Source organism: Aplidium turbinatum, chromosome 2, assembly GCF_918807975.1.
Source record: "Aplidium turbinatum chromosome 2, kaAplTurb1.1, whole genome shotgun sequence".
In the NCBI taxonomy this organism is placed as follows: domain Eukaryota; kingdom Metazoa; phylum Chordata; class Ascidiacea; order Aplousobranchia; family Polyclinidae; genus Aplidium; species Aplidium turbinatum.
In genome coordinates this window covers 29,576,757-29,604,207 of record NC_137473.1, presented here as the reverse complement: position 1 = coordinate 29,604,207, position 27,451 = coordinate 29,576,757, and the positions used below count along the sequence as shown (strand labels likewise).

Genomic DNA, 27,451 nt, shown 5'->3' with positions numbered 1-27,451 from the left:
AGTTCAAGATGGATACCACTACATGGCTAATAAGCTGGTCAGTGGTCACCGGAGCAACTTCGACTGCCAGAATTTTACATGGCTTGCTGTTTCTGCTGAAAACATAGCTAGATTAACTGCGCCACTAGCGGCGCAAGGTGTTGCTTAAAAAACGGCCACAACTTTTTTTGCCAAGGGTCCCTGGTTGGAGGAGAGTGATAATCATAAACTAGAGGAATTAAGCTTTCCAACGATACCAAATTTGTTAAGGTCGCAATTTATTCCAGGCGGCCCTATATTTTCGCATTTTACGCTCAGACTATATTGGCAACTTTAACTTTTAACTTTATCTGTTTTTGTTTGAGACTAAATTGTTAAAATTTTATGCTTGATTGGTTAATCTATTTGCACTGACAAGAAGCAGAGCAGGAAGCGCTGGTGGCAAGCTTATATTGGCGAAAAATCGAATAGTTTGATCGGTTTCAATCATCAAATATGGATTCAAAACAAGAGTGAGTGTGACTTTTTTAAATAGTTTTTTTTTTTTATATCAATTGAGTTTTTCTTTGAGCCATGTCACTGTTGGTATATGTTTTTGCTGTGAGATTCATGAGGACGGTATTGGTAGTTTTGAAATAATCCAATTGAAAGCGAACTTTGTGGTTTTGGTTTGATTCAAGTTGGACAAGGAAGAAAAAGTTCGTGTTTGTGTGTCACAATGGAGACACTTCAGAGTATCATTAATTATTACTAGATCATTAGTTACATTATGGGCACCATGAAAGATGACATGACTAAAAGAAACCTGAAAATTGAAGATGCCAACAATAGAGACAGGGTTGGAAGTAGCGACTAGTTGTCACTATTTGATAGCATTATTCGTTGCTTTCTGAATATCGAATGCGCGTTATTCACTGCTTTTTTATGCAAGCAACGAAATCATTATTCGTTTTTCACTGATCGATATTTAGGAGAACTGCTGAATCGTTTTTTGTAGTTCATTTCTTCGTCAAAACAAATTTACGTGATATACTTTTCGCCTTACCATACTATCCGACCTAGTCCCATTCCGGTTGAGTCGTTAACACTGTTGCCAACCTTGCGATTTTCCCGCAATTTAGGGCTTGTTTTTTTTTTTTCGAGTTTCCGTATTTTTTAGAGTTTGCGGGTTGCTTGTTTTTGGGCTTGTTTTTTGACCTGTCAGTTTTTAGTGATTGCTATTCATTGCTTTTTTTAAGTATCGATAGCGGAAAGTCATTGCTTTTTTGGGCGCTATCAAATAGTGAAATAATCATTGCTTTTTTACTAGCGACTTCCAACCCTGGTTGCAAGTCGATATTGAAAAAAGTAGGGGATAAATCGATATGGCATTGACTATTTCGATGCAACCTCCAAAGTTTCATCCCACTATTCTATATTTTTCCTGGTAACGTAGCCTAGTCATATCTACGCTTCGATCGCTAGTCCTCCTGACCCATCTGGGCGAACCTGCCTCAACGTCTGGCCAGTGCACATCCGTGCTCGTTGGTTCAACGTCAACACTTTTTCGGTACGGTAGGTAAAGCATACAATATATTCCCACTTACCATCTTTTTTTTACACCAATTAATTGAGCCTTTGCTCCAGATTTTTATATAATTTTCGTCTCCCACGAGTATTCAAATCGTCCTTGTAGCTAAGCTTCTCTTCCTCGTGGGAGACCCCAAAGTTTATCCGCTCTGCCTACGGGCAGACCGGGTATAGGAGTCAAACGTACCTGTGTTACGGTCACGTGATGGAGACGTGGACGCTAGGGTGCGTCGTATGCCCCAATGTTCATATTTTTTGTATTATTTTTTCTCAATGGTGAGGTTTCACTGAAATAGTAATAATATGAAGTTTCAGCAAAAAATATTAATGTTTAGGTCCTCCACATTGCAGTTAAAAATACAGGAATTTGACCCCCATACTCCAAAAATACCTTGTTTTAAGATAACACTGGTCTACACGATTTTTGCTCTATGAACTTTGAAAACTGATTTAGAGTAATTTTGGGGTGCTGAATCCGAATCTCACCTCAGATTTATCCTATCACATCCGGTTTGTGAGATATGATGACAACAAATTGTTACTTTTGTCAAAAGTGGAAGATTTGACGTTGCGTTTATTGCACATAGCCTACGCATTGTGCTATATCCAGAAATCCAGGCCATGTGGTGCATAAGTAGCTGATATATTACAGGCCTCGAAATTCGTTTTTGTTGACGGCGGACAAACGTGTCCGGTCTGAGCAGCTAGCTCGGCGGACAAATTAAGTTTCACGGCGGACACACCGGTTTCAGCGTCGATCGTCATGCTTAATCACTTTATCTTGATAATTCTTCGCCATGTAAGAGCTATGGCTACAGTTTGGAAGGCTTTTTAAAATTTCAGTGAAGGTTTTCATCAAACCAACGAGGTGCGCTTGGAGAGTCAAAGCGCCGCGTAGCTGCAATACGCCGCATAACTGATTAACTTCTACCGAACGAGGTCATGTGGATTTTTGCGTCACAATGCTCTGGGCACGAGTCGGAAAACTTCTACAATTAACGCTATTTTCTGCTGTGCAAAGTTTCACTGTATGGGCATTTTTCTTTAGGTATATTTTTGCGTGTTATGTGAGCGAAAATAAATTTTCCATGGGCCTTTTCTTTCTTACTGTAATACCAAAACTTTTCATCTTGCTGTAATAGCCTACTCGTATGATCTAATTTTGTAAACAACATTGCCTTATCAATATTACTCGGAGATCAAAGCCAGACATTGTGACGTAAGACTTGAACTAAGTTGCGTGTGCTCCCATCGATTCTTAGCGAAGAATTCACTTTTGTTACGCTGATTCAATGTCATCAATCGTTAAAGCAACTTAAAAATCGAAAGTTTTACAGCTTGAATGGGAGCTAAGGGATACAACATTTTCTAGATGCGCGCTAGAATGCGCAGGAAATTATATACATATTCTCGCAATCGCAACAATAATTGTTCGTGCTATGCAATGACGATTTGCATCGCTAGTTCCTGTGTTATTTCTCGGCGGACAAATATGACCGATCTAGATGGTACTTCCCGCGGACATCACATGCTGTGACGGCGGACATGTCCGCCGTGAATTTCGAGGCCTGTATTATATACACCACCAACTATAATTTTGATACCAATTTGTTTTCCAAGCAACATTATTAACAAGGCAGTAAGTTAAAAGGGAGGCTAAAAGTATAACTGACCCCCTCCTCCATCAATGTTTTGCATGAAACCACAAAAATTTAAACAGGCCTATGGCAATGCTTGTCCAGTAACCTTACTTAGGCTGCTTTGGCTTGTCTAACGCTAACCTTTTGTTATAGGACTGCATATTATGTTGGTGGTGAACGCAACACCAAATCTTCTACTTTTGACAATTAAGTAACAATTTGTTGTTATATCTCACAAACCTGGCGTGATAGGATAAATCTGAAGTCAGATTCGGATTCAGCACCCCAAACTTACTCTAAATCAGTCTTCAAAGTTCATGGAGCAAAAAAAAATTCTCTTTTTGTAGACCAGTGTAATAATATATGAATTATGCCTGCATTGTGCTTGGGCATGTTGATGAAGACTTGCAGTTTTTGTCAATCGGGGAATAATGTCATTCAAGGTAGCTAACACTTGCTTGTAGGATACTTCGTAAATACACTCATGCAATCAACCCTTCCAAAAGTTTCATGATCTTGTCTGAATACTGCATCAAGGTTTGCTTCCCATCTTGGTTTGAAACAAAACACCACAATTCATTATCTGATGGGTCAAAAAACTTCTTCAACATGTTGCAAAGAAATCTTCCCAAACCAAGAAGTAAAGGAGATTTCAAAGAAGGTTTTGGAATGCAATGCATTATTTGCTCACTCTGAAAATGTCATTGTTGGTATGCTAGGTGATGAAGACTGCCAAGTTAGAAGAGCAGCAGTCCAACAAATCTATTCCTTAAGTTCACAAGCACAGGAAAAGCAAAGCAAGAATCATGTTGGCTCCTCACAAAAAGCAAAAGATGAAAATCGAAAGCAACATGCAGATTTCTTGTGCCACAGCTTAACACTAAAACAAAATCATACCACCAACTTGTGAAGCTTGTCACAGTTTATAAGTCTGAGCCACCTATCATGAGATCGCTAACAGATCAACAGCTTGACAATGTCATCGACGAACCTCTGCAGCTGGATTATCCTTGCCACGACCAAGCAGTGGAGCGTCACGTCAATCTTGTGACTGAAGCAAGCTTATATGCTGGAGGTTTTCAAAGAAGGGTGGGTTGATTCGTCAGAAGGTCAGGGTTCCCACGCAGTCGGAAAAGTATGGAAAAAGTAGGGAATTTGAAAACCCGTTTTCCAGACCGGGAAAAGGTCGGGAATTACGTGAAACCTCCTCATGGTATTGAAAAAGTATGGAAAACCTTGATGACTAAATTGTAGATAAAAAATCATGCGATATGGACTGGATTAAACCGGATACAATACCGTCCTTGTCAGCTGGATCAGCTGTTAAAATAAATCACTACTGCACCATGGCCACCTAAAGATACAGCCTGATTTGTCACATTTTGCAGAAATTTTCAGGTTTTTCTAACTTTGGGCAAACGTTTAAATAAATTTTTCTAAAAATTAGATTTTTACGCTTTCTTTACTGTTTTCCCCAGATGACACAATAGGTTTTAACATCATCACCTGTTGAAAAAAAAAAAATTGATTTCGAAGATTTTAGTCAGACTGTTAATTTTCAATAACAGTCTGATTTTGCGTTTTTCAACTTACTTTTTCTCATTTGCTATTGCTTCCCCGAAGCAACAAAAAAGTTTTATGTGATTAGGAAACCGCAAAAAGTAAAAACATCTCAAAAAATGTCAGTCAAGCATTAGCAGTAGCTGTAATCAAAATCTGCAAAATGTGACAAATCAGGCCGCATCTCCAGGTGGCCATGACTGCACCAAGCGGTTTTTCTGAGTTTGTGTTTGGGTTCTAAGGTCAATCCATCCAGCATGGTTTTACTGATTTAATTGATCACAATTACAGAAGTGCCTGCCGTTGTTCAGACGTGGAGTGCTGGTAAGCTAGGCCTAGGTTAATAGCTGATGTTCAGTGACTATGTGGTCAGATGGTAGGAGAACTAACCCAACTACGTGTAGGCTAGTTCAGGGCTTCCTAAACTTTTTTGCTCTTGACCCCTTTTAATCTCCTAAAATTTTCCACGACCCTTTACGGTTAAAAGGATAAACAATGCAAAATAAACGTTTTTGATAGGATTTATTGAAAGGCTTAATTTAAACGAAAACTAACAACAAGCTATCCGTAATCAAAGCCTACTACTTGTAGCCTGCTGGAAACAAAATCAAAAATTAAACACATTTGTTCAGTGTGATAGACTGATGGGTGCGACTGTTCTCTGCTACTAAGGAAGCCTAGCCTGATGTTTGTCAATGCTGGTTTCAATGTTACTTACGCTGGAATGGTATTTTATCACCGTTGAAAACACTGACACACACATAGCCTACATGGAGATTAACGGCAGGAGTGCGGTTACTGCTAAGCCATATAATGGTGAATATTCCGCTCTAAAGTTCGGCTAAGCCAAAAAGTGTGAAACTTTTTTCCAGAAAATTCAAGCCACAACGTAGAATCAAAAGATAGATCTGCAAGCTTTTCCAGGGATTTAAAAAAAGAGGTGTTCGGTAGTTTGTTTTTGCATACACGTAGACCTATAGCCTACATATTACATAAACATTTATCTGGACTTGGGAATCCGCTGTTAAAAATAATAATTTTGGCGCTTAAAGGGATACTAAAGAAAAAACCTGACTTGGCGATTTTCCACGTTCTTTCTGTTTAACATGCTACCATAAAACGATTTTCAATAAAATTTTGCTTGCTTTTGTCAGAGCTTTCAAAACGAGATTGGGCTTGAGCAACGAAGCGTGCGACTGTACAGTCTGCGTCACTAGAGACTAGCAATCAGCTGATCTCGCAATAATTGTTACTGCGGGCGATTTGACTGTAGGCTATGTATCTATGTATATACATCAAAACATCACATTTCAACATTAAAACATCAGACAGTTTGATCAAAACATCAGATGTGGTAACGTGGTTTTTGTTATTGCTGTCTTTTGTGACGTATTCTCGAGCAGCGTTTGCACTTTTTGGTTATTTTGAAAAATATGAAAATAAGTGAAACATTGGACTTTGGGCCTTGCCAGCGCTGTTGAAAACATTTTTTTTTTCGGTAATTTTTCTTGAAATGTATTCTTGAATGTTCAGTTTACTCATTTTAATGCTTGATTCCCGTTTGAAATTTTCATTTTGTAGGCCTTTAGATGATTTTGTGATTCAGTGTTTAAATGTTTTTGTGATTCAGTGTTCAGTAGCTTTTTACTTATTTCATTTTTGCTAGTAGTGTGAATTTTAATTGTTTTGGTTTGGCTTATGGCAGGTTGCCACGTCCTATTTAATGAAGCTTTGAATTGTAAATTCACTATAAATGTGACAGTTTATCCCGACTGGTTTCAGTTTGGATCTTTTGAAAAAACAAAACAGTTTTTGTTCAAACAGGAATCTTCTGACATTATTATTTTTTCATACTGATTCGGATGTAATAGAGTTCAGATATACAATTTTAAACCTATGCTATGCATGATCGTGTTTAGAAGTAATACAGCACAGAAATTTTCATTGATTTAGCACTGTTAATGCGCAATTTAGATCGAAATTCGGTAGGGAATTTTTAAAGTTTAGTATTGAATTAGTATTGAAAAAGTAGGGAATTTGTTTATAAAAAATGTGTGGGAACCCTGGAAGGTGCGATCTCGTCAACTTATGAAAGAATTCAACAGCAAGAAGCAATTCCCACTAGGGTTAACCCACTAGATTGACATGTTTACCCCTTTGTGCTGATTGCTGAAGTCTCAATGTAGTACCGGTAGTCTAGCATATGCAGCAGTATGGAGTATATCAATCTGTGTGCTGGTATTTTCTTGACAATGATTTCATGGCAGATCACAGTCTACCCATCACCAATTACGTCTACCCATCATTCATTACGGTATATGCTGTACAGCTGGTAATACAATATAGTGCTCATGTCATGTACACACAGTAGCAAGTAACAACTTTACTGCACGACCTGGGGGTTACTAACTGGACTGTTTAAAGTGTAGGTGCATAAAACATGACATATATCGTTGAGGTAAAACCAAACTGGGTTATGTCCACTTTTAGTTTTATTGCAGTGTCTCGGTTTTTGAGCGTCGTTCTTTCCAGCACTCCAGGTTTGCAAAACAAGGTTGCAAGTATTGTGGCACTTACATGGTTGTGAGTATTGTTGCACTGGTTGGTTTGATCCATTTGAGATATCAAAAACATTCAAACCATTTTTTTTGCGGTTATCTCAGTTTGATGATTTTGGACATAACTCCATTTGGTTTTACCCCAACGATATAGTGTATATATATACGTTTTTTGTCATAACTTTTTTTCTAGTGAAATTAAGGCAAACAGTCTTCATAGAGCAAATAGAAACATTATGATTCTGCATCATTTGATACCAAACTCATGTTCCTAGCAACAGCAGTTCCAAAGTTACATCCGATTTGAGAATTTTGGGGGTATTCCCCCATAAAATGGGGGGTAGCACGGCCAATAGGTGGTGCAACTCCCTGAAACTAGTTTTGTTGTTGTTTTTTGCCAATTTGTCAGGGGTCTAGACCCCCTTTCTTTTTATTTAAAAAAGATTTTCTTTCAATCCACCCTATTGTCAAGCTAACAAGGGGGGATACGGGCAATTACGGATTAGATACGGATGTGGAGCACCTAAACCTTGACCAAATTTTTTGAAATTTTGTAATTTTGCTTTTTTAGTCAAGCCTCACCCACAAAAAAAAAATTTTGTTTTCAGTCATTTTTTAAATTTTTGGGGGCAGATGACGCACCCTAGTGGGCGCTGCCTGGCTTTATAAAACTTCTGTCGCCCGGCCCGTCGTGAGCTGACCTTTTTGCGTTTGCAGAAAGCAAAGCCCGTCTCTCTGGCCCGTTCCGCCATTCTAACTTTTGCGGACGAGTCGCACAAAATTCTCGATCCACACTTTCCTTCCACAGGTACCTAGACTCCCCAGCCTGGCCCCCGCAACATAAGCTGGTGGACTTCCCTTCCGGGTGCATCGCCACCCCAATAATATATGACTTTGTTTTAGAGCAGGGGTGACAAACCTTTTTGCGGCCGCGGGCCAGTTTGTCAATTATACATGAGTTATCAGGCCACACAACTTTTTAATCGTAACCTGCTATGAAATCTTTTAGAAGCGACTCAAAATATTATTCATGAAAAGTAACAAATGGCAGATGAAAATAATAAAACCCACACAGTTGAAATTATCTTACGCAGAATCGAAACATACAACAGTAAAAAATAAAAACAAATCAACTTGAGCAAAAAGGATAGAGCAACAGTATCATACTTGCACTGATAGTGAAGACAGTTTAATTTTCGAAGGGTTTGCTTTCATATGAGTATGATTTCTTTTTTTTTGGCTCTATCCTTTTTGCTCAAGTTGACGAAATGTTTCGCCCATTATGCTCCAAAACAACAAATCAGTTAATGAAATTTCTTTTTCAAACAACAAACAAAAGCCCATGCGAATCATACAGCTGAAGCTATCTAATGCAGCATTGAAGCATAAAATATTAAAAAATAACATTGAAGCATTGAATTCTTTTTGCTTAGTGGGTTTTCTAGAAAGTTTTTTGCTTGACTAAGCATTCAATATATTAGGTCAAACAGACGATGTGGCAACTCTCAAATACTTACTAAGATTTTCATCTGTCACCCTCGACCAGTAACGACTTTTTGTAAAGTGCATTTTGGGAAAGAACTGTTCCCATAGGTACGTGCTGCCGAAAACAGATGACCATTTGAGATTGTCAAATTGTTTTGCGTGCCGCATGCAGGCCGCAGGTTCGTCACCTTCGTTTTAGAGCATCAAATTTATGCTAGCCGAATTGGACTGTAGCCGAATAGGGAACTAGCCGAATAGTAGCAGACCCGTCGCTACAGATAGGGTTAAGCCCTCATCAGGAATCTGAAAATATTAATATAAATAGAACTTGTAACCATTTCCCAATTTTTTGCTTTCTGCCATTTCCACCTTGTTTTCTGCAGGCACAGTACATCGACTGTTTGTGTCTCTATCATTACCTCCCTTCCTTCTCTCTGGGCTAGCTTTTTTAACTTTATCTGCCTTTGATTAGATAGCTCACTTCTTGCAGTTGCACAGCGATGTTACTGTGCATCGCTTCTGGAGCTGGAGAATGCCCTAGCCATACCTGTAAATGATTCAATGTGCATTTTGGCATAGTTTTTTACGGCCAGATGCCCTTCCTGTCGCCATTCCCAAGCATCCCCGGTCTTGGAACTGGCGACCAGCTGGTCACTGGAGGTCCACATTCCAGTTTGGGAGGCTGAGTTATAGCCAGTATTTTTTGTGTTCAATCTTGCAGTTAGAGATTCTTGTCAGCATGTCTATTGGTGACAATTGCTCAAGATGAATGAGTTCCATATCAGCTTACCACATTAAGATGCCTTGTTTCATTACAATGTAAGAATACATGGTATATATAGTATTTTAAAAATTTGTAACCCAGTTATTTTTTTACTTTTGTAATAGATCAATTCCCAGTCCTAAGCCAACAGAAAAGCCAGATGTTGCTCAGGCCAATGGAACTGCTGACACATCTGTGAAGCCGACAAGTGGTGCAGATAGAACAACCTATCGCAAAGATCGACCATCACCATATCCACGAGGTGGGCGCAATGCTGGTCCACGTCCATCAAACAGCAGCAGACTACCTCCATACAACAGAGTGTTTTTGCACAACATTGCGTATGAAGAAAGGTGGCAAACATTAAAGGATACTTTTCGAAATGAAGGTATGTGATATTATTCTGTTTTATTATTAAATAAAATAATTAAACAATAATAAGACAATAATACTTCTGGTTGATTTGCCTGATGTTTAAAATCCATGAGAATTGTGAGATTGTCTTATTAGTGAAAAGGTCTGTTACATCATGAACTAGTTGCATTGTGTCAATGTGTCATGTCGTAACCTACTGTAATTTGCTGCTTGGTTTCATGCTGGTCACAGTCCACCTTCTGCATCTTCATGAATATTACATTCCATAAATTTAAATTAATAGTTTTAGATCATTTTTTGAGTGTTTTTTTTTTACTCAAGCAGCCAAGTTTGCATATGAGTCACATGGTTTGTTGATGGAAGTTTCAAAAGTGGTTGGGCATTATGCCAAGGATACATTTACTAGGTCTATAAACAGTCAGGCACAGTTAAGTAGACACATGCCGGGTAGGCCTCCCATTCATAGGCGCGGGTTTTGAAAAGAAAACTTTCTAGCCGACTGATTGCTTACATTCAAAATGCTGGCTCAGCACAATCATGCTACTTCTCCATTTTTGCTAGATTGACAAAGCTCCATCAAGCCTTAAAGCAGCTGGCGGACATGGCCGCTAAGTAGTGCTTGAATGACTGCCGGTGCTGCTTCCTCAGTCGGCCAATTTGGCCGCCGGTTTCTTCAGCTAATTATTTAATTTGCAATAGAAAGATCGTGGATTAACTGTCGAAAATATGTAGTATCAAAAAGTGTTGCAAAACTAGGTCAGCACGTCATAATCACCACTGTTATGTCGTGCGGAAACATTTGCTATTGTATGGAAATATCCAGCTGTGATCACCGGCTATAAGTCTTGTTTGTAATTCCCGACGTTTATTTTAACAAAGTGTGAATCCGAAGTGCTAATTTACATTGGCTGACAATGTTGTCTTTTTTATGTTGATTCAATGTTGTCGGACATTGAATCGTTGTTAAAAGGGAGAACTACCCAGACAACAAAATTCGTCATTTTTACCCTAATTTAACCACTGCAAACGTAGAATCAATGTAAAAATGACGGATTTTGTTGTCTGGAAAGGTTAGTTGTCATCCGAGGGGAAAACACGTGTCTTCAGAGTTGAGAAATGTTTCCGCTGTGGGATAGTGACTTCACAGTTCACACCCTAAATGGTGACATCATAATGGTATAAATGGTCAGGTTTTACGAAAGGCGGTATGCAGTTGAAACAATTGAGGGTCGTTAGATGGTCACGCAATACCGGATTACAATCCCGATGAAGCAGTTATTGCGTGGTACAACGATTCTATAGCCGGACGCCGAGACTTCAATAACACTAAGTGATCATTGCAAGTTTAATTCTATTTAATTGTGCTATCGTTATTTTGTATTTTGGCCTTCAAGCACGCAAATTTGGCCGCCGAGAAGGAGCTCTCGGTAGGCCATGATGGCTGCCGGACAAAAACACGAGTTTTAAGGCCTGCTCCATTTTGTTGTGTAGTTTCTACAAAGCAAGAATGTGTGATGCAACAGATATATTCCCTGAGGGGAAACTTTTCAGTGGTCGCCTGAAGCCAACTTCAGATCGGTCGTGTTGGCCGCTGGTAACAGAAAAGCAAAACTTCAAAGCAATAAAATAGTATTGCTCTTTTATGTCAACATTGAATTACAACGCCACTTCAATCCTTTGTGATTGCCACAACTTACCGAAAACTGGTATTGAGGCGGTAAGTTTATCCATCAAAGTAGGAGCGCTCAATGTCTGTCGTTTGTCAGTGGCCACAACTGGCTGGAACTGCTTCAAGTGCCCTGCCAACTGTTTTTGCGTTTGGCCACATTATTGTGGTAATGTGGCTTGTTAAGTTTTTTTTTTTTAAGCTTTAAAAGTAGGACAGAGTAATCCACTGCACTTGGTAGGAAACTGCTTCAAACTTCATCAATGCAGTTTTATCAGAAAGGAACTCGATGCTTTTATGGCTTTTACGTTACCGCATTCATCAGTTCATTTGCCAACAGCGGCGGTGTGTACGTTGCACACGCGCATGTGGTAAAGTAAAACATCTCAACAAAAAAGGCGAACCCAAAACAACAGGCTCGAAATTGCTTGCCTTGTTAATTATTGTATTTCATTTCCTCGCGCGAAGTTTTGTTACAAACACGGTGTGGCGTTTGTTCTTGTAAGATTTACTTGAGATTTCCTTTTTAAGTCCCAAATGGATAAGCATTTATTGTACAATGCACGTTAAAAATTGCAGACGTTAATTATTGGCACCACAGTTAATGACCACTGACCAATCGTTTTCCTTTGTAACGTTCAATACTGTATACAGTATACACAGACAGGAAAGTAACTAAAATTTGTTGCTAATTGTGTGGCCGGCACATAACATGCTAAAAAGACAGCATACATTATGACCGCCGGAACTCGGAAATGCTCCCCAGACCGGTCATGTTAGCTGCCGAAATAGAAAGTCAAGTTCGATTCGCCGTTTCATTCGCCTTCGGCGAACTCGCAGCCCCATTTCCACAACTCACCAGCCGCCACTGCATTTCACTACAGAGCACGGCATTCATACATCTATTCGATTTGACAGGTAACGAAAACAAGGAAATGTGATTTTGTAGTAATATCTCGTAACCCAGAAGGAAATACCAAGATCACTGACCAACGGAACTTAACCTGATCACTTGCTTGGGCGGAATCTACCCTGACCGTTCATATTAAAATTCTCGCGAGGATATTAAAACATAAAAAGACAGTTTTTCTCGGACGAAAATCGTGGTGAAAACAGATAATAACAGAACTATTAATTATCCAGTGAACGCTAAAAGTGAAAGATGCAAGTTTGTTGTAGCCAATAGCATTGGCCTTATTGAAAGGTTAACCTCGTAGCTTATAGACCGGGAGCCCGCGACGTCCACCCTAGGTGAAAAAGTTACCAATTTCTATTCATACAGCGATGTCCGGTGGTATGTGGGTACTCATAATCTGGAAGTCTGCCGGGCCACCGGTGGTGGGTATGGGAATGGGGGGCATTTTTCATGGCCCGAAAATGCGCTAGGTCAGCTGAAATAGTTACCGTTTGAAACTTAGTTGGTTGTAAAGTAAATTGTTTCTAGATGATTGTCTGGTATGTGACAGACATTTTTTGTGGTGGGGGGGCTCTGACAGACAAGTTTTATACCCCCTAAAATTTGCGCTAGGTCAGCTGAAAAAGTTACCGGATAAAACCAACTGATTATTACTCTGTGAGTGTTAAGCTTCACAAAAATATATGTGACAGACAAATTTGGTGGTGGGTGTCCCCTGACAGACGACCTAAAGTAAGTGACCCCCCTAACTGAGCTAGGTCAGCTGAAATAGTTACCGGATAAAACCAATTGAAAATTAATGTGTGAGTATTAAGCTTCACAAAAATATATGTGACAGACAAATTTGGTGGTGGGTGTCCTCTGACAGACGACCTAAAGTAGGTGACCCCCCTAACTGAGCTAGGTCAGCTGAAACAGTTACCGGATAAAACCAATTGAAAATTAATGTGTGAGTGTTAAGCTTCACAAAAATGTATGTGACAGACAAATTTGGTGGTGGGTGTCCCCTGACAGACGACCTGAAATAGGTCTAGGGAGCCTAACCCCTTCCCTTTTTGCACTAAATCAATTACAGGAGATACCGCTAAAAAAAACTTGAAGAAGTGTTTTGTTTTATGTGTACACAACAGAAAATAAGTATTAGTATTACATATAACAGGCCATTTAACTACTAATGGAATACCGGAATAAAAATGATGCAAATTGAGCAATCACCCAATTTGGGTTAGGGTTGGTTGGATCTATAATAACAATCACTGTTAAGGATAGTCCTATTAATACTTGAAAAGTTTTTGTCTGAAATTTTCGTCAACACTGAACAGTCTAGCCCAGTGGTTAACAAACTTTTTCAGCTTGTGGCACACTAAAATAATTATAAAACGCTCGGGGCACACTTACAAGACTATTTTGAAGCTATTTTCTGGAAATTAGAATGAAAACCGACTTCCTGGCGTTTTTTCATCTCAAACACTTTATTTCAATAAATTTGTTGGAAAAAAATTAATTTCTATGCGCACAATACACAGTAACACATGGCTATTATCTTGTAAAACATTTTGGCTCTGTGATTTTATTAGCTCTCGTTATTAGCGATTAATTAGCACGGGCTGAAATTGCTCGTGACGTACTTTCCGCGTGTGAAAACAGCTCGTACTAAGACAGGGTTAAGTCACATAAATGCATGTCTTATTTTAAATATTTATAGGCCTACAGTTCTTTTCCAAAATTCCATAAAGATTCGCAGCACACTCGAGAATCACACAGTTTGGGAATCACTGGTCTAGCCTATATAAAAAAAAATGTTTGGCAATGGTGGTGAGTCATTGACTAAAAAAAATAATTTCAAGTCAGATTCATCTTCCGAGTCGGAATCTCCGCTTTAGTGTTCATCACAACTCTCAATGTCATCGTCATCACTTCTTTCCTCCGATTTACTAAATAGCTCAGATGGTATAGCTGCGCCTTCAAACCAGCCTGGAATGATAACTTCATTTGTTTTCGACCAGCCATGATAGTGACATTTGCTCGTTTTCTTTAACGATTCTGTGATTGCGCAATTGTTTCACGGCATGCCGGCATCTTCGGCTTGTTCTAAGCCTGCAAGATATCTTAACTCTTACAGAAGCAGGTCTCTGTGTAACTGTGACACAACTTCTTATGGCACTTTTTGAGTTCCGAAAGCCAATTATTCCTTTTACCTGCGACGCAGCGTCCCTATTTGCAGTTTGCTCTAAAGGCAGATCGACTGCTGTCCTAGAGTAATCCTTTTTGGTATGCCTAACTGAGAAAGCACCATTATCCAGTATAGCCCTCAGTTTTGAATTTTTGTAATACTAAAATATGGGCAAAAATATTGGGATCAGTATCGGCCTGAAAAAGTGAGATCGGTATCGGTTAAAATATTAATATCGGTACATCTCTACTTGTTACATGTTGCATCAGATGTATTTTTATAATAGCCTATTGGATAAAAAATGGTTGTTAGGTTTTGTCAAAGAAGCCCTGTTCTTCAAACTTGTTGAAAACATTGAAGGTGTTATTTGTAAATCTAAAACTAACTTTAATGAACTTAGTTTTAGATTTTAAATATTAAATTGTAATTTCATGCACTTTGTGCTCTGTGGACAGTTTTTATGGTTTGAAATTAAAACTCTGGCCAAAGTCATATTTCAGTAGCTTTTTCACATTTTTGCAAATGGAAAGATTTTTTACTTGTAGAATAATTTTGTTTAAGAACTGTATATATACATTTGTTCTTCTCAGTAAATTTATTCACTTGGTTTTTAGTAAAAAAATCTTATTTTTCCCATCAAGTTTCGCACTAGAAAGATGTGTTCTATATTGTTTTTGATCATTTTTTTTTTTGCTATTTCCATCAGCGTTTGTTTCAATGCTTTTGGTTTGTAGACAGATTTACAAGGATATGTTAACCGATTGTGGTTGCATTTGCATAACAATAATGATGGCAAGTTAAGGTTGTGTTTCTTGGTCTCTCACTGACAAACATCAGTTTTAACAAATGCTTGGTTCAAGATAGATCTGATGTTACATGTTTTTCTATGCAGTTGGTGAAGTAACGTATGTGGAGTTATTTACTGATGAAAGTGGTAAATCACGGGTAAGTCTTTCAGGTGTTGATTGGCCACATGTCATTTTTATTGATAGTTTGTAGAATATACTCACTGATAAAATATTGAAGAAAATCACTAGTTGTTAGAAACGTCTTTTTAGCTATTCATGGCTATTTGTTGCTTATTTAAGAAGCGAGTTTTTTTATAACGTGTTATGGTGATGTGCATTTTTCTGTGATCTATTTCTGTTTGTAAAGTACGGTACCGTACACATATATATTTATTCTTGCTTTTTCTGTGTCCATTGCTACATCTGAACCCTCATTACACTAAAAGTTTCGACATGATATCATAATGATAAACAATTCTGAAGGTTTGTGTCAGTAGCCTATTAACTGCAGTCCTGAATTTGGGAAGGCTTGCCTTATTTAATGTTTGTGCTTTGGGCTGAATCTGAACGTGAAGGAGATTTTGGTCTATCTAATGAAAGTTTTTTGTTGACATGTTGCTGGTTGATTGTCTCTTTGCCCTCTTTCCACTGCTAGGGCTATGGGTGAGTATTTGCTTGTGTTGTTTTTCTCTTCCTACATAAGCATTACTGCATTTGGAAATATTGGATTGAAAATTTTGTTTTGAATATGTAACATTTTAGTTTTGCAAGTGATTGCTTAATTGCTTCAATGCTTACATTGCTTAGGTAGGCAAAATCCTGGGTAGGCTACATAACGTCAGTGCTACTGCAGCATGGGGTCTAGGGAGTAGGGGTAGGTCTCATGCTATTGTACGTACTAACAGGACGTGGGTCTCACTTTGCTGTGTTATTGTGCAGAATCTTTTATACAAAAATCAAGTAAGATGTTGCAATGTCAGTTGTGAACACTAACAGCGTCAATTCAACGGATTGTTAAGAGTATTGTCAGTTTGCAAAAAGGTTCTTTGCAAGAAGGGTTGCTTTGAAGTTTGCAGGGCTGCAATTCCTATATTCTTACACGGATTTGTTGTTTTAAGGTTTCCAGGATGTGGTCATGTTTTCTTGTGTAGGATTTAATACACTTTGATGGTAGTTTGTATTTCTGAGTGAAATATGCATCACAAAATATCTGAACTTGATGTGTACAAGTTCTTTCTTGCAAGACATATGATATGTATTGAAAATTAGAACGCAAATGCACTATTTTTTTAAAGTATTTTTCACAGTTCAATCAGAAAAGGTGTCATCGTCGTTTTTAGAGTTTTGGTCTTGTGCGTAGCCTATGCTATATATATGGGTCTGCTACTATTCGGCGAGTCCGATTCGGCGAGTCCGATTCGACTAGTCCGATTCGGCGAGTTCCCTATTCGGCGAGTGCCCTATTCGGCGAGTTTTTGAAATTTTTGAAAGGAAATTATCGGGTACCATAGCCTAATTATAATTGCCGTTTTTACATCGTTTTAACGTCGCTAAACGTTGAAATCGTGCAGAAAGGAATAAAAATAAAATGTTTGAACTATTACATTAAAATTCGTCATGTCAGTTCAGTTGTTTTTATTTCTGACCATCATATGAAAAACAATACACGTCAACATAGCAAAGGTAGAAGCGACAAAGCGCGAACGTTAAAACGTGCTTGTGACCGAAGTAAGTTATTGAGTTGAAAGAAATTTGGCACGGTCGCAACACTTTCAGAAAAATTTAAGATATGAAAGGAAAATAAAACAAAAAAAATGTTACAAAAAAAAAAAAATAGATCATGTTTATGTCTATAAGTTAGTACTTTTGAATAGTTAAAATGATTAGTTTGGACCAACAAATGTGTGGCCTACAGCTTGGATTGAAAGGAAATTATCGGGTAGACTACCGTAGCCTAGTTATCCCGACCAGCAAAAATTTGTTCCAAGAACACAGTTCATTTTTACATTGTAGTAACAGAATGAAAAGGCTAAACAAATGTGTGGCCTATCGTGTTAACGTCGCTAAACGTTGAAATCGTGTAGAAAAGGAAGGTTTTGCTGACTAGGATACTTTGAAACTGAGAAACATTCACAGAAGCCCTACGATTTGTTCCAAGAACCCATTTAGCATAACATTTCATTTGTACATTGATTCAACGTCTGAATACATTATCTTAAAAATGCAACGTATCGTAGGGCTTCTGTCAATGTTTTTCAGTTTCAACGTATCCTAGTCAGCAAATGCACCCTTTTCTACACGATTTCAACGTTTAGCGACGTTAAAACGATAGGCCACACATTTGGTTAGCCTTTTCATTCTGTTACTACAATGTAAAAATGAACTGTTAGGCTAACTGGGTTCTTGGAACAAATTTTTGCTGGTCGGGATAACTAGGCTACGGTAGTCTACCTGATAATTTCCTTTCAATCTAAGCTGTAGGAGTGTAGGTCACACATTTGTTGATCCAAACTAATCATTTTAACCATAGGCGCCTAAGCCGTGGGGGCCAGGCCCCCCACGCATATTTCCGCGAGGGAGCAACTTTTTATGCGGCATTGATACATAAAACAATAGATGAACTAGCGATCGGCAGCAGGAAAACATTTTTAAATGCAAACCGCAACAGCTTCGCAGTAAATAATCACTAGAACGAGTAGCGGTGCTGCAATCCCACCCCAGACAAAAAAAATATGTCAGTTTTACGTTGATTTAACGTCTGCAGACGTTGAATCAATGTAAAAATGACTGATTTTGCTGCCTGTGACATAGCAAAAATCTACCATTTTGCGTCGATTCAATGTCATCAGATGTTGAATGCACCCAAAAACAACATAATTTGCTACGTTGACGCAGCGTGCGTTTAACTGCGCTTGCAAACTGCCTCGCTGTCGCTTTCGAAAGTCGAAACCTCTGCAGAAAATTGTCGCGGCAGTGAATCGGTTGCTGTGAAAATGAACTTGAAGTCTCGGCCCGAGGTTACCACTAACCAACGTAACAAGGGCTGGTATAAACCGCACTGCCCACAGTCGCACAAGCGGCATAATCAACACAACAACGGACTTGCGCAAACTGCATGGCGCACACACGTCCGTTGCCATAAAAACCCGATCAAAGGCAGGGAATATGCGTATCTTTTGTTTCAACTGCAACACGAAAACGGGCGTATTACAGCGAATTGAAACTTGAAAGCTGGTCAGCCATAAGTTGCGATATTGTAGTGAAAAGGGAGCAATGTCAAGTCAAAAACTTATCAAACATCTCTCTGTAACTATTTTTCAAAGGCTGTTTACGGATGTCAGCAACTTTTAAATTGATTAAAGGTGACGTGCTGTTGAATTGATGTAAACATGAATGATTTTGCTTTCAACAGGTATATTTTCAAGCAAATGATCAAGTTAGTATTTTCATTCCATTTACAGTATACCTTTTAGTAAACCTTTTCGTCTCTTGTTTCATGCTAATAAATCTAGTTCGTTGCTAAACTTTATGTTGCGCTTAGCTTAAAGAGTCGCAGTTCATCAACCGCTAGCCAACGCAGACGCATAGCATGTGTTTTGGTCGAGCTTTGTGTATAATAATTAACGGTAGGTCGAACGTAGCGATAACTCCGAGTGTGGCAATAAAAGCAATCCTAGTGTGACGACATAATTACGTCATCCATCTGCGTGACATTTCGCTGAATTTACGTTGCTGCTTGATGAAACACGCTTTCGCCCCCACGGCCAAAAAAATAGTTAGGCGCCTATGATTTTAACTATTCAAAAGTACTAACTGATAGACAGAAACATTATTTTTTTTGTAACATTTTCTTTATTTTATTTTTCCTTCATATCTTAAATTTTTCTGAAGGTGATGCAACCTTGCCTAATTTCTTTCAACTCAATAACTTACTTCGGTCACAAGCACGTTTTAACGTTCGCGTTTTGTCGCTTATACCTTTTTCTACACCTTTGCTATGTTGACGTGAATTGTTTTTGATATCATGATCAGAAATAAAAACAACTGAACTGACATGACGAATTCAAGCACGTTTTAACGTTCGCGTTTTGTCGCTTCTACCTCTGCTATGTTGACGTGTATTGTTTTTGATATGATGGTCAAAAATAAAAACAACTGAACTGACATGACGATTTCAACATTTAGCGACGTTAAAACGATGTAAAAACGGCAATTGCAATTAGGCTACGGTACCCGATAATTTCCTTTTAAAAATTTCGAAAACTCGCCGAATAGGGCACTCGCCGAAAAGAGCTCTCGCCGAATAGGGAACTCGCCGAATAGGGAACTCGCCGAATCGGACTAGTCGAATCGGACTCGCCGAAACGGGCCATTCCGATATATATATTGAATTGCAGCCCTGTTTGAAGCATGAAAGACATTGATGAAAACATGTCAATGTTATCTTATCAAAGGTGTTACTTGGGCTATATTAATACCTATATGCAACGGGTATGCTGGGTTTTTTTTTCGCTCAGACTTTTCGGTCATTTGCCCGAAATGACTTGAAAAAATTCGATCATTTTTTATTTATTTTGGTCATTTTTTCTAATGAAAATATTTCCTTACAAGTAGCTAATACAAACTAAAATTTGCACTTCCTGACTAGCTACAACATGAAGTTTCGCTGAGAAATGTTGTCGTATTTTATCTGAGAAAAGTTAGAACAGACATTTTGACCGAATTGACTATATTTTATTCGGACATTTTGCTAAAAAAATCGGTAAATGACCGAAAAAAAAAAAACCAGCGGGTATGTATGCGTTATAAATAATGCTGATGTTTTGGTGATAACATCCCATCGAACTTTCATCAAAAGTAAACAATGAGGTTTTTCCATGTTATTGGAAATGATGCTGACATCCACATTTGACACGGAATTTCAAATAATCTTACTTTTTGCCCTTGTATGGTTGATGGTTAACTTTAATCTGTATATACAAAGCAATATATACATTATAAGTAGGCTACTAGGTACTAGGTAGGCTACAAAATATGGAATTCTTTTGTATTATTAAAGCCTTGTGAATTTTGAAACCTTAAACCAGTGGTTCTCAACCGGGGTGCCGCGGCACCCTGGGGTGCCAATTGCAATGCTCAAGGGTGCCGCGAGATATTGAGATATTGCAATACTGCGGCTCATTCTTTATTTTAACTTTAACCCGTTAAGAGCGAAATTTATTTATTTCTAACCGGGTTTCAGTGCGTATTAAGTTTGGCGTCTCCCAGTTATTCCCTGCTCCTTTCTGGAGAGTCGCTTAGTGGGGAAGTCGCTGGCGGTAGGTTGATAATCCGCGGTAAGCCTTTGTTTTCTCAACCAGGAAAAACAGTGTGAAAGAGATTTTAACTCGTTGTTGTTCTTTCCATAAAAACGTTTAAAACGCATCATTATTGCAAGGTTTCATGATTTTATTTTGCGAAGATACCGAGAAATCCATTTTTACTGGACTCTCATATTGTTTTGAATCTTAAAGAAGAAGAAGAAGAATTAATTGACATTCGTAACAATGGAAATTTTAAGCTTATGCACAAGCAGATGCCTCTCGACGAGTTCTGGATAAAAATTCAAAATGAATATATAACCTTGCGTTTGGAAGAAAGCTATTGTGCTTTTGCTGCAGTTTTCCACGTCATACCTATGTGAAAGTGGATTTTCTGTATTAACGAACATAAAAACTAAAAAACGAGAACGACTGCTTATAGTCGAGGAAGAAATGCGAGTGGCTTTATCGAATGTGCCTCCAAATATTAAGGGCCTTTGTGCAAGAAGTCATGCCCAAATTTCACACTAACTTTTGAATAAATACCTTTATTTACCCGCGCTATAGGCTACTGTACAACTCATTCTGTTATTTCATACAGTTATTTGAAATGCAGAAACCTCATAAAATTGATCCAGTTTTACCAGGGTGCCGCAAACTATTTATCTCTTTGATAGGGTGCCGCAAGGTCAAAAAGGTTGAGAACCACTGCCTTAAACAATAACGTACCTCAGGTCAAGGAATGCCGGATTGCAAAAAAGCAGTTTTTATTTTTTGTCTCAAAAAATTATTTCTCGCGATCCCCTGAAAAATGACCTGCGAACCTAAGGTTGAAAACCACTGGTGTAGGTCTATGAGAAGTTCATCAATCATCAACCATATTGCAAACAAATAATAGATAACCACAAAACGTTTTCAATGTGATATTTAAGAAAATGTGGTTAATGTATTATAATGCTACCGATCTTCAAAAAGTTGCTGTTTTTAATTTTGTTGAAGGACTGCATAACAGTTTCTGAAAATATGTTCATGGTTATTCAGTGTTGTGGAGTTCAAGAGCAAAGAACTCTGTGAATTAGCTGTAAAGAAAATGAACCGCTATGAATTCAATAATCGAAAAATTGTTGTGAGACTGGTAAGTGCATGTACTTTTACAAATTTTGACTTTGTGTTACAATTTTATTTTCAAAAAGCTTTGCAAAGTAGGCTACCATTGGTGATAACGAACTAATGACTATTAGGCTGTGTATTTGAATGGTGTTTAAATGTTTAGCATTTTTTTGCCTACCAACTTCCAAACTGGAAAATATACGACAGTAATTTTACAATTGTTTAAATCAGTGGTTCCCAACCGGTGTCTGTCCTTGTAAAATTTTGCACTTACGCAAAAGATCTTTTTACCAACCTAATTTTAAGATGGAGTTTGTCGTAAGCTTTGCAAAATCGGTACCGGTATGTGACTTATTGCTTCGGTCTGGTTGACGTGACACAATCCCTAGACCGCAAGACATCAAGCAAGATTTGTTATTTCTTGCTAAAAATAATATTTTCTTTTTAACTGTCCAATCTGTGATGACTGCTTTAAGACCACCAATCCGAGTAGGCCATGTGTACACTGTACAGCTTCGGAGAGGCCCGTTTCGGCTAGTCCGATTTGGCTAGTCTGATTCGGCTAGTTCCCTATTCGGCTACAGTGCGATTCGGCTACAGTTTTGAATTGTATTTTATTTCACATTATTGTTTCTTTTGCATTCTGACAAAGAAAAATAAATTGAAATGAAATTTAGCGCAAAATGTTTGAACTATTATATTAAATTGAAATGTTTGCTCACATAAAATCGACATAATGTATCCTATGTCACCGTCTGTAACTTAGAATATATTAGAACCCTCAACTATTACAAAATTCTAAATCCAATGACGCCTTCTGTTTATTTAAAGAATATTGTATTTTATTCCACAATTATCATTTCTTTTATAGTTAAAATTATCGAATCTTTAGATGAGTGGGGTTTAGACCTAACCACTGAGATCTTAAAACTAAAAAGCAAATTAAATTTATTTTTGAACTATTAATGTTGCTCAGATAAAATTGACATGTATCCTGCGTCGCCGTCTGCATGCAAACTTAGAATATATTAGAATCCTCAACTATTACAAAATTCTAAATCCAACGACGCCTTCTGTTTATTTATAGAATTTTGTATTTTATTCCACAATATCGCTTCTTTTACAGTTGAAATTATCGAAGCTTTAGATGAGTGGGTTTAGACCTAACCACTGAGATATTAAATCATATTTATGACACCGAAAACATCCCTATAGTGATATGGTACGTTCCATATTCATAACTTCACCAAAGAAAACCGGAGCAACAAAATGCTCACTCCACAGAACAATTAGCCTTGTGAATCATCTAACAAAGATCTATTATTAAATACCAAAATTTCTTCTTTTTGTAACACTAAACTTAAAGTTTCGGCCAAAATACTGGTATCGGTACATCTCTAATAAAAATTAATCCAGATCCGGTTGTTAAAATAGCACAAATCCAAAACTCGTCACTGATGTCAAATTCGGCTGGATTTAAGTCCATTGTTCATCTCTGCTGGATGCAGACGTGTTTCAGAAACTTCTTTGCTGCTTCGTTTACATCGCATGCTGGCAGAGAAAAGCATTGAATTTCTTACTTACATTGATTTTTATGTTATTGGATTGACATTTGTTTGAGTTGATTTGACTGCCGTTTTGTTGTAGCCTAATTAATTGCATAGCCAAAGCCAAAATCTTGCGTTATGGTATGCAGCGACAATAATTAAAAATATCTGTTTAAAAGTTGAGTCCAGTGGCGTATGCACTAAAAGATTATATCATATGTATTGTCACAAGAATGCAGTAAAATACGGTTCACTCGTAATGGCGTACAAAAATTTAAATCTCTGGCATCTACAGTGTGGGCACTTCCACCTACAATGCATGTGCTTACCTATCTGCGCCATTAAGTTGTAGACTCTAAATAACATCGTCTTTCGTGCAGGATTATGATGGAGAACTGTGTCGCAAAGCACTCATGCGAGATCGACACCCAGCTGCTATGAGAATGAATGGTCCACCTATGCCAGGCCTTCCTCCTCCAATGCCTGGGCCCCTTGGCCCACTTCCACCAATGCCTCCTCCAATGGGACATGGAGGAATGGGTCTTCCAAGTATGCCATCATTGGCAAATGATGTTATGGGTGGAATCAGTCAAAGTGGACCTATTGGAAAGACAGTCTTTGTTGCAAATGTATGTTTATTTGATTGGTGGAAAGTTAAAGCATAATGTAACAGTTACGGTAGAGATGTGAGTCGTTTTTTGGGCTTGTTTTTTTTTAAAAAGCATGTTTCAATCTGCCTAAAATTAAAATTTAAATGTTACAGCAAAATTTGTACTTTTGCTTCTCTAAAATATTTGTTCTGAAATAATCAAGACATCAATGACTTACCAAAATAAAGCGTTGTCACTAAACTTTTCATTAAAACCTTCTTTTGACTTCACCAATGACAAACTGATGCGTAGTGTGATAAGTATAGCGTATCACATTAAAGTTGACAAATTCAAGTTTATTAAATTTAAAGAACTTAAATTTTTCAATTTAATGTGATACTGTACTGTCTACTTTTTTTTATCAGTAAATTAACCTGTATCAGTCGACTAAAGTGTAGATTCACCAATTAGACTTTAACGAACATCATAATACTCATCATAATAGGCTATACTATGTGCAATGAAAGAAATGGCAAGAATAGAAGAAATAAACATAAAAGAAATTAAGACAACAACAAAGGAGGTTGACTGTTAACATGGTCACCACTGGGACCAAACAGTCCTTATCCTCATCATTGGTAGCACTTAAAGTTGGATAGTTTATTGGTACCATTTGCGGCGCATACGCGACCACACTTCTGACTTACAGAACTTAGTCAAAGCTGCAGTAAACTAATTTATAATGAGTTTTTCAGCAACTATAGTTCAACACTTTCTTTTGCAATTCGTTATGATAAATGAAAACAGTTGTTAGGCCTACTTGAAAAATGTATAAAGCGCTTGGAAATAGCATAAAAAACAAATAAAACGATTAAAAAAACGAGGACTAAAAAGCGTTTTTAACAATCCCTAGTTGCGGGTGAGGAGAACACGCCGTAATGAAATTCTAGCAACGATAAGCTCTAGTACAGGGGTCGGCAACCTACGGCCCGCGGGCCGGATCCGGCCCGCCAAGCAAAATTATCCGGCCCGCAGCATTTTTGCAAATTGTAGTTGGCGGGCCAAAACGAACATCCCATTATTTTATGCTGCCATTTGGTTTTACATAACAGAATTAAGATTACTAAATGTTATGTAAAACTTTCGCAATTTTTACTTTTCCATATTTATCCGTAACGCTCACTTGTAATCACGTAGCCTGTGTACTTATGCCGCAACAATGCTTAGTTAGGGCATTGTCGCCATTTTGAATTTCCTTGATATTCTTTCTCTGCGAACTGCATTTTAGAGAGAGCGACGTTGCAGGCCTGACAGATAGTTTGATAGATTTGAAGTTTTAAGAATTAGTTTGTTTGAAGGTTGATAATTTAGAAATATGTGTAGCTTAGGAAGCAGGAATTGGCCTTTTTAGTGACAGCCGGTCCAGACTCTTAAATTACTTTATTTTTTAGAGTTATAATTTACTCCCAGTTCCATTTTTCCGTTTTTTTCAACAAGTGATTCTTGTCTTTGAAGAATTTGCTACTTGTTAGAATCCACCAAGCATAGGAAATTATCACAAAGCGCCTTTGTACCCGCGACCTATCGATCACGGGTCGCTTTGTTATAGTAAACTAGGTTTGGGGCAAAATTTAGCTTAAGCTTGCAGAAGGTAGCATCAAGGTACTTGGCAGTTTCACCTTGAAGTCCGGTCATATTAGCCTATTTACTGCATGCTAGTTGCAGGCTACATGAGTTGCGTTAGTAATAGTCAATTAACCGTATATTTAACGGCAAGTTGAGAACACAACTTACTGATGACCACTTGCAAGATGTTATGATTCTTGCTTCATCCAACCTATCACCTGACCTTCAGAAACTTTCTAGCAGGAAACAACATCAAATATCACATTAATGTTGTGCTGTCAATAAATAAAGTACTTGGTGTTTTTCGTTACCAATTGTTACTATTTTTCTTTATATTAATCTATATAAGCCTATAGTAGCTAAATATGGAGATACTCTGATAAGAACGCCAATTTTAACAATATTATGAAAAGTAAAGAAAACGGAAGTGCAAATGGAAAACTTGTACGGCCCGTTGACATCTGCGCAGTTTTGTTTTGGCCCGCGACTGAAGAAAGGTTGCCGACCCCTGCTCTAGTAGTTTAATGCGAATAAACTGATAGAGTAGGCTATGCAATGCATACGTACGAGTAGTGTGGTAGTACGAGTAGTGTGGTACAGGGGTGTGCAAACATGCAGCTCTGCTGGTCCAAATACATATAACCAGCTTAGCCCGCTGGCCACAACTGTGTTCCACGTAGTCGTAGACCATATAGAATATTCTATGTAAGTACTATTCTATGTAAGTAGCCTCAGCGTAGGCAAAGTGCAGTAACATATGCTCGAAAGGGACAATGCTACTGTATCGTCAGCATATTTGTAATCTGCAGGTCACTGCTGCAGCAGTGCAGGTGTAGTATTTTGACTGGTAGATACCTTACGAAAATTTTTCCCAATGAACCACCTGACTACAGTCCCTGTGACCCTTGTTGCATTCAGACAAAGAATTGATTCTTGGTTTGAAGTTTGTTTAATAATTGATAAAGCTTTGGTAGAGAGTTTGCTTTAGCGGGTTTAACATGATGTATTACATACACAAATATAACATAATTAAAAAATAAACTTTAACGTTTTCGACACGTACGTGTGTCCTCATCAGGAATTACGTATCTGCAATATACATAAAATGAAAATTGTAAGGTAAATTTGACTTTGCACTGTAACTGTATACTAACGACACTCCAGACTGAAAAGCACAAACACAGGAATGATCACAAGTAAATTATACGGTGGAAAACAGATCACATGAGGTGTAAACTACAGGCATTTGACAAACAATTAGAACACGCAAAAGAGGAACGACGAGCCACAGGCGAATAACTGCCGGTTGAGAGACGGATTATTACGTTTAATTCTTAATCATAATTGGGGTTTCTGAAAAATTAATAAAGGGTTTGCGCAAACTCTCCAACTAGGCTATCAGTATCATAATTGATAATAAGAGGTAAAATGTAAGCCAAATCATTTGTGTAGTCGTACAAAAACTATTCGACAAGTAATGTGCAACCTATGGGCGGTAGGCACTTTAACATACTGATATCCCATTGAACCACGAACCATCAACCAATCAGAAGCTACACTGTTCACGACGTCATCAAGGTTGCGTTTCTCGGAACAAAGGAAAAATGCAACTTCCCGCCACTGCTCTTGTGTAATTACCAAAAAAAGTTTAAAGCAATAATCAACTCTCTGGCTGAATGGTGAAATGGTCACAATTGGACGGACAACCTAACATCTGATGGTTCGTGGTTCGGGCTCGTTCAATTGAATATCAGTATGTTAAAGTTCCTACCCCTAAGGGCGCTTGTCGTTTGGTTGAGAAGCTTT

The 27,451-nt window shown here is 38.0% G+C and overlaps 1 protein-coding gene across 1 annotated transcript in view; it reads left to right on the top strand.

Annotated features, from left to right (window-relative positions):
* Nucleotides 1-353: 353 nt before the first annotated feature.
* Nucleotides 354-27,451, top strand: part of LOC145765126 (myelin expression factor 2-like) — a 33,839-nt gene continuing 6,741 nt past the window's right edge. The window contains exons 1-6 of the mRNA XM_082576880.1: nucleotides 354-491; nucleotides 9,680-9,942; nucleotides 15,577-15,629; nucleotides 16,128-16,135; nucleotides 21,814-21,907; nucleotides 23,810-24,058. Coding sequence (XP_082433006.1) covers nucleotides 475-491; nucleotides 9,680-9,942; nucleotides 15,577-15,629; nucleotides 16,128-16,135; nucleotides 21,814-21,907; nucleotides 23,810-24,058 — 684 coding nt within the window. The 5' untranslated portion in view covers nucleotides 354-474. The remainder of the gene's footprint in view (nucleotides 492-9,679; nucleotides 9,943-15,576; nucleotides 15,630-16,127; nucleotides 16,136-21,813; nucleotides 21,908-23,809; nucleotides 24,059-27,451) is intronic.